General features: G+C 35.8%; 1 protein-coding gene across 1 annotated transcript in view; it reads right to left on the minus strand.

The window, feature by feature from the left end:
• Nucleotides 1–226: 226 nt before the first annotated feature.
• Nucleotides 227–12,331, minus strand: part of LOC132123833 (DNA topoisomerase 2-binding protein 1-A-like) — a 31,808-nt gene continuing 19,703 nt past the window's right edge. The window contains exons 15-28 of the mRNA XM_059534521.1: nucleotides 11,222–11,407; nucleotides 11,026–11,141; nucleotides 10,762–10,885; nucleotides 10,437–10,601; nucleotides 7,131–7,224; nucleotides 6,830–7,025; nucleotides 5,471–5,700; nucleotides 4,832–4,938; nucleotides 3,652–3,769; nucleotides 2,389–2,552; nucleotides 2,185–2,313; nucleotides 2,022–2,111; nucleotides 1,718–1,879; nucleotides 227–789 (exon numbers count right to left, since the gene is read on the minus strand). Coding sequence (XP_059390504.1) covers nucleotides 652–789; nucleotides 1,718–1,879; nucleotides 2,022–2,111; nucleotides 2,185–2,313; nucleotides 2,389–2,552; nucleotides 3,652–3,769; nucleotides 4,832–4,938; nucleotides 5,471–5,700; nucleotides 6,830–7,025; nucleotides 7,131–7,224; nucleotides 10,437–10,601; nucleotides 10,762–10,885; nucleotides 11,026–11,141; nucleotides 11,222–11,407 — 2,019 coding nt within the window. The 3' untranslated portion in view covers nucleotides 227–651. The remainder of the gene's footprint in view (nucleotides 790–1,717; nucleotides 1,880–2,021; nucleotides 2,112–2,184; nucleotides 2,314–2,388; nucleotides 2,553–3,651; nucleotides 3,770–4,831; nucleotides 4,939–5,470; nucleotides 5,701–6,829; nucleotides 7,026–7,130; nucleotides 7,225–10,436; nucleotides 10,602–10,761; nucleotides 10,886–11,025; nucleotides 11,142–11,221; nucleotides 11,408–12,331) is intronic.

Raw genomic sequence — 12,331 nt, forward strand, 5'->3', positions numbered from 1 at the left:
TGTGCACTTGTTGCCATTAGTAACGGAACGGTTGCTGTGGACACAGAAGATTTTAATGTCTTTTGGTAAGAGGAATTACATCAGAGGTCAAACAGGAACTGCAAGCAACACCTCGAGAAAATTTAATTACTCATTATATCAGACAATCGGGATTCACCAAATTAAATTACAAACCACTTTTAAATTGATTCCATGAAGAACTCTATTTTATGAAGTATCATAATGATTCAAGATCTTTTTCTCGATGTCTAATTTGTCTTCCTGTACATAATTGCAAAGCACCTAGTACTCATCCATCCATTTGTGATTGGTTTGAAAAAAAAAAAAAGTGTGTGTGTAATTTAAGGATAAAATGACCAGTTAAGTCCGTTCATCTTTCCATCATGAGAACAACCCTCACTCTGTAGGGCAGAAAGTGGTAGTACATCTACTAGAAAGGTCTAGCATAACACAAATGCAAGCTTGAGTAATTCTGGCTATCATAGTTTATTTTGAAGAACGCACCTTCACTTATTTCACTTCACTGTTCTTGGACCGTGGTTCACATTTAGATTTTTTTTTTTTATTGACAATACGTTTTTTTATCTACAATGTAACAATTGAATAAAATCACATAAATACATAATGCATTAGCATTTGAAATTTTACATTTCATCTCAAACGACTCTTCTTCAATGTGGACATGTTCCCAGAGGCTTTTCGTTTGCGTGAAGATGTATCTTGAACCTTTTCTAGATCCTCAGCTGCTGCACAAGGGAGATAGTAAGCGTCCATTGAAGGACAAGGCTCCTGAAAAAAATTAAGCAATTTAAATATCTATTAAATCATACTTGTTGCCTCAACAACTAATTCAGATCTGAACAAAACAAGCCATTACTGTGACAGATTTGAGATTTCCATTACAGCTGCTGGTAGTTTAATTCCAGGTGTAGGGCTTCATGATTAATCAACAGAAAACTGAAATCCCTGAAGACTTAGCAAATAAAAACACTGCATGTTTCCGAGTGAATTGTGGCACTATTCTTTTAGAGATGATTGCTCTGCTTTTGGGTTACTTATAATGTAAATTTGGGAAATCAACAAATGCAAACCTTCTTCATAAACTTGTAATGAGAACCACTTTCCAACAAAAGAGCATGTCAGGAAAAGAGAAGCCTGATGGCTTCATGTTTGAAAATGAAGAAATTAAGACAGCTGAACTGTTAACAAAAATTAATTCTTGATACATTTATTATGAAATGTTTTTTTACAGACTTATTTTTAGTGACAAGTTAAAACAGCAATCTTTCTTATTTTAATTTATTTCAGTAATCAAGTTGCTAGACATCAGTGAATGTATTGCAATGTATTGTAGACAATATTTTTGTCTGTTATAATATAGAATTAAACTTCCATAGAAAGACTCCTTATATTTGAAAAGAGACATGACCATTGTATAACAATACTGTCTACATGATCTGTTTGTGTTTGGACCCTGATAACTGCGGCGTGTGTTTATATTTCTTATTATGTTACATTCTAATATTTTTACTGTAAATAAATTAGATTTTTATGATTGTTTTATAATCGTACTGATGTATAATTACACCATTTTGGCAGAATCCTGCAGCCTTACAAACAAGCACAGCAAACCAGGAGCTATAAGAAAAAAAAAGAAAAAAATTCCCCAAAATGTACTGCCCTAAACAGGATTTATATCTGAAACATCATCTCTCACCTGCATGAGGTAATCAGCAATGTACTCTGGTTTAAGACATTTGACTCCCTGAGCTGCAGCTCCACTGACATCCACTCTGACGTCACTCGGTTTTAACCGACTAAAATCCACAAAGAGGTGAGTGGTCTCTTTAAACCACAAGGGAGAAGGGTCTGGCAACACCTATACAGCGGGAGAGAGGGTTAATACAGGAGAAACAACACAAAGGACGGAGGGAGAAACAGAAATACTGCTTGTAAGGTCACAGAACACCCATGTTTTTTTATGGATTCATTGTGGATTCAGAAGATTAATGAAAACAGACCTGGGCTCCCCCGGACTCCAGCAGCCGTCTGAATCCAGCCTCTCTGGCCTGGTCAATATTCAGCATCACAGTCCAGCCACCAAACGCTCCCTGCACATCAACCGCATTAGGTGCTGTGCCATGCACTTGCATGCTCATCCAAGCACAACATATTTATGCGTACCTCCGTGTTTGAGCAACCTTGTAGTGTTTTCCTCCATCGCATGGCTGCCAGTGCCAGTCTCTTCTGCTGAGAGTTGATGGATGGCAGAGCGTCCAGGATAGAGCTGCTGCCCCACTCATACTGCTCCTCCTAATAGACATACAGGACATCAACATCCTCATCTTTCATCACTGAAAGACACCAATCACAAATGAAGACACACACCTGTATGAAGTGTCCTTCAGCACGGCAGGCCTCCAGATACGAGCGGTGAAGAATCCACTTGCCCGCTGCCATAGCGGCCAGGTACTTCTCATTCCTCAGAGGATAGCCAACAACAACATGAGTGCAGCTGGGGTCGAAACTCTGCTTCTCCAGCACAACACCACCTGCACATGACACATCCAATTAGGTAAGGAATACAACAACTGAATATAATACAGTAAAACAGTAATATTGTCAATTATTACCATTTAAAAGAATGGTTTTCGGTTTTAATATATCTTAAAATGTAATTTATTCCTTTGAAGGCATACATATATCATAAAATACATATATCATAGCAATGAGGCATTAATAGTTGGTATAAATAAAGTATCAAAAGCAAGTTATCATATGGATTTATTGAACAAAACTGAAAATACATAGACTTAAAGTACCTTATGCATTATAACAAATGTCTGCAGAGGCGCCAACGGCCTGGAGATTGTTTTTACACTTTACCGCACAAACTAATCCTTGATTAATATTGACTAAGTAACATTTAATTTAAATGTCCACTTAATCTTTAATATTTGCCCATTTCTTTTCCACAGAATTGCTAAAGCCACTGTAATTTCTTAAATACATGGACATCAAAAAGTGAAAGAGTGAGGGTTTGAGCTTTTATTTTGAAATTTCGATGAACAGATAGCATGTTCAGAAAGATAATGAAGTATTCTCCTTTGTTTTTTGTAGGTTTATAAATGATTTACCTTACAAATCTGATGAAATGGCACACATTACGTTCCTAGATGAACGTTATAATAAACCCAAACTCAGCAATATACAGAGATGGAGATTAATTGTGCCCTGTTGAATTATTAAAAAAAACAGCCTCAGTTGAATCATTAGCAATGTATAAATTTCATTTCTATTTTTTGCACAAATCAATATTTTTTTTTTTTAGAAACGGATCATTTTTGATTAACCAAATTCAGAAATAATTTAAAATATAAATATTTTGTAACATTATAAATGTCTATGCTGAAAGTGTTAAATAGATAAAAAATGTCAGTAGAGTTATCACTAAACAAGCATTTTGTGAAAGCTCACATGAGTCTGACAGGAATCTGACAACAGATCTAATTTTAGAGAAGGTTTAACTAACTGATTAGTAGATTTAGAAAATTCAACATCCCTGAATTGAATTCAGTGCAGTCAGGTACACTGACAAACAGCATAAAAAGTACAAGAAATGGGAAGCACTATGTTGCTTTGTGTACTAACCTAGCTCCTCTATGAGATGACTGTAGTCTATGCGTTCCTGTGGGTTTAATGAAGACAGCAGGAAACGTGGAGGATCCTTTACCTCCTCCTCCTCATCTTCAACCTGATTCCGAGATATCTAGTAGATCAGATTTGAAGAAAATCAATTATAAATGCTCTCCATGGACAGGAGTGCGCAGTGCTGTCATAATAACAACGATATTGTAATACAGCAATTCTGACAAGCCTATTGAATATTGCAAACCACCATGTTCACGTTTTTCTTTAAATGCTCTTGTTTTCCACTTAATGAATGTGCATTGATGTTAAATAAGTTAATCATAACGAGTGTTTTCAGAGCAGTGAATCAATGCCACTGATCTCTACACTTTGTGCAGCATTGGTCTGCTCACTACCTCATTCAGCATGGAACAGACGTCATCCCACTACCTCATCATTCAGTTAAATAAAATAACTGCTCTTGAGCCCTTTGTCACTTTAATCAGACCTAATAAACTTTTCTTTTTTTTGTTGCACTAAAAATCTTTTATCTGCACTGTTGTTCACTTCATTGATTTGCACTCTATCTGCCATTTGCCTTGCGCTGCTTTATTTAACTTTATTTGTAATTTTATTATATGTCTTTTTTTACATTCCCTTATTGTATAGTTGTATTGTATAAGATTTTTAGGCTTTAATGTTAATGTTATCTGTATGCACTGGGGTCTGAGAGTAACGCAAATTCGATTCTCTGTATGTACTATACATGTGGAGAATTGACAATAAAGCAGACTTGACTTGACTCTATGCGTTACCCCAAGTGACATTTTGCTTGTTGACTGAGCTTTGTAAAGTGGCACTCAAAGTTCAACTAATTTTAACACCTTGTTTCATTCATGAATGAATTAGCATTTTTAAACATGTTAGTTCAGAATGTTTTAATGACCCACTCATAAAGGTAGCCACTTGCTGTCATTTACTGGCATAACAATGTAACTCGCACTGTCTGACAGCCTGAGTCAAGTCGCAGGGCTGAGATTGATGAAATATAAGAACTCTTAGAAAGCCTCTTGTCCAGTCAGATTTGAGAATCTGAACTAACTGTTATGCATATAATAAAACTCCACAAGCTTATTTATATAGCTATATCACAGTACTGAGCCACTCAAAATCAGCCGTGTGTGTATGTGTGTACCTGTGCAAGAATAGCAAGAATAGGTGCTTCATGTGTTTCAGGGCTCTGAAGCGTGTCAGTTGGAGGTGGGGTCACCTTTGGCTTCAGCTGTGCTTCGATGACTTCAAAAGCAGCTGGAAAGAGTCAGAAATGCTGAATCAGAACATCTGTAATGCAATTTCACCTTTTTACACTAGAGTTCAGTATATCAGTAAGATATAAATATATATTTATTTTTTAATTAATACCATTATTCAGAAAGGATGCATTTAGGGAGAAAACCGTTTTGAAAGCCCAGATGGTTATTATTACGATTTCATATTTAATTATCATTAGAACTGTATTTTTAATGTTTTAATGTTTATGAAAACAAAAAGTGCAGAGTGCTGCTAATTTTATTTGTTGAAAAATTCAGCTTTGCCCTTACAGCTTTAACTTACATTCTAAACTGTAAAGTTGATATGTTTGTAAATTGCAAAAAATATTTCCACAATATTTATTTTTTTGACTGTATTTTAATCTAATTAAATGCAGCCTTGGTGAGCATCAGATACTTCTTTCAAAAAAATAAAAAAATTAAACCAAATCTAAACTTCTGATTAGAAGTGTATCTGTAAAAGTATGACAATTTAAAGTATTAAAAAAAATAAAGTATTTTTCTCATACCCATTTCCACAAGTTCAGAGTCAGTCATGGAGACCCTGCCACTGGCTGTGTGGTCAGGGAGGGGCGGTGGGACGATGGCGAGGGTTTCAGAGTGCTGAGAGGGGCTACCAGGCCACTGCAGGTTATCAGCCAATTTAGCTCTCTCCTCTCGTGCTGTGGGGTCATCCCACACGATCTGCTCACTCTGGGACGGCTCTGTATTCAGGTCCACAGCCATCTGACGTGACATCCTGCCAAAACACAATCTTTAAACATGCAATCTTAAAAATGCAACATTCATTAGGAAAAAGTGATGTAACAGCTCAATAAAAACCAGCATCTGAGGCACACCAATAAAACATAACAGAAACAAGAACATGTCTTGTGTCTTCCATTCCCTAGTGAACAACTAAAAACTGTGAAATTTGTCAATCTGTAAAATTTTTCACTGTCTTCTATATTGCGCTTACACGCTCATGTGACATTGCTGTGCTACGTGGTCATGAAAACGTATCGTTTGCACAAGTTTTTTAGCATTGCTTTTTAAAAACAAGCAAGTTTAAGCCACTGAAATGCAATCAGCAGAGAAAGAGTGAATCTAATCACCATTTAGGCAAAAGTTTGCTTCAAGAATGGCACATTGTTGACGTGATCTTATCACTAGCACACCCTGAGCACATGTGAGTTATTTGTCTTATAGGCAAAGCACACTGGCATCATTTTTCATATCGAGCCGATGCCGATTGTTATATTTTGAGCCTTTATTGGCTGATTCCGATAAAGTTCAGATAATATCGTGTATCCCTACTTGTATGTCAAAATGCCCTTCTTTGCAAGTATCCTCATAAACAAAATAATTTAGGTCTTAAGTGAAAGCAAACAGCGGAGAAAGAAAACATGTGTAACATCATATTGGATGCGGGCAGCTCTTAAAGTGACAGCAGTCTAATATCCCTGCTGTCTGTCATTCATGTTAATCAAACAACAAAAGAGAAAATCTCTTACTGCTCTTGAGTAATCACTTTTGTAACTTTGCTTACAAGAAATATATATTTAATTTACACAGTGAAGAATATACATTGTTTTTAAACATTTGAAACTGGGTTTTTTTTTTTGTACTACTGTTTGTAATTACCGTTTACTTGTCTTCAGTGAGCTTTTTTTTACATTTTGGATAGAATTAGTTTTTTTGTGATATTAACACTAGTGTATTATTATTAAATTTTTATGTTATCAAAAAATGTATATCATAAAGACCTTATTTAAAACAAAAACAACGACATTGTAATATACACTGCTACCGTCAAGTAAAATTACTCATATCATGATATAAGATTTTGGTCATATCACCCACTCCAACTAGCTAGATTGTTTTTGTACCGTAGGGCCTCTAAAGTACGGCTGCGTCTTCCCATTCGCCCCAGGCTGTCCAGGGTGTGGGGTGAGTCTAGTCCCCCTGAGCCAGTTCTGGCCAAACGCGAGGAGCCTCGACGACCGCTGGTCAGTTTAGTAGCAGACATGATCTCCTGAAGTTGCCTTTGAAGACTCTCTCTCATCTCAAGTGTTTCTTTGAGATCTGAGGGAGAAGATAAGAAAATTTGAATTGTGACTTTAGCTCAGTCAGAGACAAACACAGAGATTTAATACATGAATCAAAGACACATCTTTAAAGAGGACTCACTTTTCTCTGTGCCTATGGTCTGATCTTTCTCTGGCTCTCCCAAACTGACACACTGAGAGGTTGAGAGGTCTGTGGTTTTGTCAACAGGGCTAAGCTTGAAAATAAATAAATAATTTAAAGCAATATATACATTCAAACACATTAAGGATGTAACAATTTACAGTGAGCCGGTCAAAAATCAATTAAAATATTTGACGATTCAAATTAGTTGAGATGCCAAACACATTGCGATACAATTGGAGTAGGAGTTTATTTGAATGTAACTCTGAGGCGATGTATCTCTGACTATCTTTAGAAACATTTACATGGCATTTTCTTTTCCATCTTGCCTCTGAACAATGCATATTAAAGTAGTATTCATAAGCACAGTCTGCTATGTTTACAGCGGTAACCCAGGAAACACTGCATCATGCTGTTAACGAGCGCCACCTACTGACGGAAAGTGAATCCGTGTCTCATTCAGCTCATCTGCTGTTTCAATAAGATGTTTTATGTAGTATAGTTTCACAAAACTAAAGTCAGACCATTCTGTTTTTGCTGTAAATTTCGAAATTATACAGTCTAAATTAGATAAAATTCTACTCATGCTGCATGTATGCTGCATCTTTCCTTAGATCATGATTAAAATAAAGTGGTTGCCTCTAATTTTGAATGGAAACAGCACAGACTAAGCCTTAGTTTGTTCATATTAAGGGATTTATTTTATTTGTGTAACTTTTTTGATCTGGTGTTCATTTAAAAATTTCTATTAAGTTTTGTTATATTTCAATTTCACAAAGAAAGCTTGCATCAATAGCCTAATAAAACGACACCTTTTCATTTACTGTATATATATATATTTTTTTTTTGGCTGCAACTATGGGCTCAGTGATAAGAATATTTTCTACAGTTAAACAAATTACAAGAAATAGTGGGAAATAAATTTAATAGAACAAAGACACAAATTAAATAAACAGTGCATTTCTGGTTTTTCAGGTAGGTATAAAAGAAATATTAAGGTACAAAATTTTATATGTAAAATAACTAGGGCTGCAGCTATCGAATATTTAAGTAATCGAGTATTCTACCAAAAATTCCATCGATTAATCGGATAAAATGTGTTTTTGCTTAATTAAAGTGCAATATTAATTATGCAAGAGAAAATAAGACTCCTGGGTCTCTTACAATGAACAACTAAGTTTCCTTTTTTAGAAAAAAATTTTTTTTTCATTTTAAATGCATAAAATGCAATGCATACATCAAAAATAAACATTTAATTATTATCCATTGTTTCTCTGTCTGTACTTGTACTGTGAACAATGACAATAAAGTTGACAGATGAATTAAGTGCATTTAAGTGCCATTCAGTTGGGGTTTAAAATAAACCATTTTCTGAGATACACATTAAACATTAAACACATAAAACATTAATTTAATTTATCTTTTAATTATTAAAAATTAAGCAAACTTAACTTTTTGGTAAACAAAGGGGATTTACTATTAAAAATAAAACATGAAAGAAATGTTGTGTAATTAAACCTTAAAAAAACGGACTTTTATTTTGACGGGTTGACGTACCTTTACAGTTCTGTGTATTGTGATGTGACAAGGTCAAATGCTCATGAAGTGACTGTCAGAGCAGTTCTGGAGATGTTCATGTGTTCACGTCCTTTTATAGAAAGATAGCACGTGTGATAAATGAACTCGCACTTCTGCTCCATTCGTTAACAGAGATACGCAGAACATGCAGGATTGATATTTAAATAGACTGTTCCGGCTTAATATTTACAGATATTAGTCCATATCGTGATTTGATGTAAGTGCAATGACCTATTTTTGATTAATTCATTCAAAATTTGGCAAATTCCATGCCATTCCGCGTTAAACTGTAAAATCCATTTTTATGACTGGATTCCGCGATTCCCTCCACGTTTTCTGCATCGCGGAAATCATAGGGCCCTAGTTGTGGTCTGCCAGCTCTATCTTGCAATGGACACACGCCACAACGTTCTCTTTATGTTTGCCCGCGCCCTCAAATCAAAACACTGCTGACTCCTTGCAGTATGCGATTTCAGACTCCGCGCTTGTGTCTCCTTCCGCTTTGTGGGTGACGTAAACGCGTTGTGTCACATTAAAAAGCATTGCGAAAGAACCTGACGTGAGATTTAAAATAAATTAAAAGAGGCTTCGAGGCAGAGGAATTTGCCTCGATCATTTTTTGTAATCGAGTTACTCAAGTAACTAGAGGAATCGTTTCAGCCCTAAAAATAACCCTCTTTACAGTCTTAATTGTATAAATTAAACCGATTAATCTAAAGTTACAAATTATTAAATTAATCTAAAGTTACTGCTCAGTCAAGAGCAGTGAGAGATTTTGTATTCTTTAACAGAAATGTATTGCTAGTTTGCTTTCACTTTAAGACCGAAAGCATGGATCCAAATACTGATACACACACGTTTTCTTTCTCAACAATTTACGTTAAGACATAGGCCTAACTGAATGTATTTACTAGGATATTCGCCAAGACGCGCATGTTGATTAGGGATGGGACGATAACCGGTTTTATTGATAACCGTGATAAAATGTGCTGAAGGCTAGTAATATCATTTAAAAATGAATTATCATTAAAACCGTGTTTGATTATCGCGGTTTTAATAACTCACTATTAAATCATGTCCAGCCAGCCACAGTCTGACGCAAGCGCAGCGCACAATGTTTTTTTTCGAGAAGGAATGGTGAAAGTCAGTGACTTTTCTATGCTTCTACAATTTTCATTGTAAGGAAGGAAATGCCACAGAATTTAATCTTTCTTTAAATTAAGTGCATAGAGTTGTTTGTTTTATTAGTTGTTTGTTGATTATTAAATATAAAACTTGCTGAAATGTTTTCAGTGTGAGCATCAACTATTTTTGAACACTTTCATCTCGTTTCAACAAAACCGTGATAATATTGATAATCTTGATAATTTTAGTCACTATAATCGTGATATTAAATTTTCATACCGTCCCATCCCTAATGTTGATGTAATCTTGTCTTTATTTGTTCATCCAAGCACTGTCTGTGAACGCGCTTAGGATTCGTGCGTGGCACTGCATGCAGAAAACTTCACACATCGCTCGACAGACAACTGTCCCGAGCGACTTTTATGTTTGCCTTGTGCCTTCAGGCAGTATTATTATTGAGTCGAGACAGATGAATTTGAAAGAGAACGTGTTGGCAATGCATAGACTGACATTGCATGAAAATGTGGACAGTTATAGCTTTGAAGTGCAACATGCTAGGATTGAAGAGTATGGGTAGTGCAGTACAAGGTATAAATTCCTCACCATTGTCTCCTCGTTTTCTTTACATGCCCTGAGTCTGGTGCGGGGAGTGGAAGGAGGAGGTGACCTCTGAGTGGTATCTGCCACCTGACTCATGGTGAGGCTCATTTTGGGATTGAATGTAAAAGGGTAGAGTGACTCAGACACATGCTTTTGCTCATCTGCACACTGAAAATAAAATGGACAACTGGATTTAAACTCCTAACTTTTCACTATTCTTTGAGGTCATTTTAATGTACCTATAAAATAGTTTACATTGTTTGGTGCATGATATGAATATAATATGAACTACAGAAATCTTTAAAAAAAATGACTTCTGTGTACGTACAGCCTGTAGCCAGTGTTGTGACACTATGTGCAGTCCTGTCTCTTTGACAGCTTTATATTCTTTACTGTTGTCTCCCACTTTACCCTGGTAGATGTAATGAGTGACAGAGTCGTCACACGACCACCTATACGAGAGAAAATCCATAAGACTCCATCCCTTTGGTTAAAAAAAAATATATGTATATTGCATCTCCTGCAACACCTCAAATGACATTATTAGTTTTAGACTGATTTATAGAGTAAGAGTCAGAGATTTGGCATGTACCTGAAGTCTGCGCCAAGAGAGGCAGCCACTGCATTGAGTTCACTCTGTTTCTTGCTTAATTTCTTGCTTACACACACCACCACCCCACTGAGAGGAGCTGCAGCCTTCTGCTCCACCTGCATGGTACAGACACACCTGTATTTATCTGTATTCACATAGAGGTTGAATGTGTATATGAGTGTGCGTGTGTGTGTACCTCAGGTTCAGGATCTTTTCCCAGTTGTGGACTGGCAGTCTTGGCTTCAAGGCTTGTGACATGGCTACGGTTGCTGTTGGCTACTGCAGCTTTAAGGTTCTTCTCAATGACCTCTGACAGAGGAGTCTCTGACCCCTGACCTTGCTGAGGCTTATTACCAGGAGTTTGTAAATGGTCAAACACATCCTACAACAGACATACCACCATATTACAAAACTTAGTTATTTTGTTTGATCTTAATCATTGTGCACTTCTCTCTGAAACATAGAATCAAGGCTGGTTTTGCCATTGTGTCCTCTATATGTAATTCTTGTAAAACTTTACAATAAGGTTCATTATTCAACACCTGTAATTTTATTAACATTAACAAAATTTAATAAATACTGTAATAAACGTATTGTCATTGTTTATGTTAGTTAATACATTAGCTAACATTAACTTATGGAACCTTACTGTAAAATGTTACCGTAATTCTATATATAAATGAGCTCTATTATGATTGCTAACCCCTCTGCATGTGAAATGCACAACAGCGCAGACTTCTTTTTCGTGAATTCGTGAAACACGAGTAGAACAAATTTGTGTGTAAATCCCTTCTGACAAACTTTGGAATTCATGAAAATGTTTGTTTAATCAAAATGTTAGTTGTTACAAAATAAATGTATACCTGCTCCCTAACATGTGTAAATGGTACGTAAAACATTCTGTGTTCTTTTTGGCAAACTGATTACTGCCATAATAATATTTAACAAGTTTGTTTGCTCTTTTTTTTTTTTGGAGCTGAGAGTTGATAAGTGTTAAACTTTGGGTAAAACAGCGCTCGTCACTGTCACTTTTTACCCAGCTGTCCAATCAATGGAAGAGGGGCGTGACAAATACTACACCGACCAACCATCCTACTAGTACAACAAATGAACAACAATGGAGAAGTTATTATTACTGGTTATGGCATATTTATATTCAGTAATATTCTTCAAAATTAGATACTAGTAATATATTACTGCTGTGGATATTCCAAATCATCGTAACTAAAGCATCTCAGATGGAAAAATGCTGCGCCACCAAAGTATTCGCAAGTGAGAAAAATCACGGGTGCACAATAATTTTATC

This window comes from Carassius carassius, chromosome 42 (genome assembly GCF_963082965.1).
Source record: "Carassius carassius chromosome 42, fCarCar2.1, whole genome shotgun sequence".
Lineage (NCBI taxonomy): Eukaryota > Metazoa > Chordata > Actinopteri > Cypriniformes > Cyprinidae > Carassius > Carassius carassius.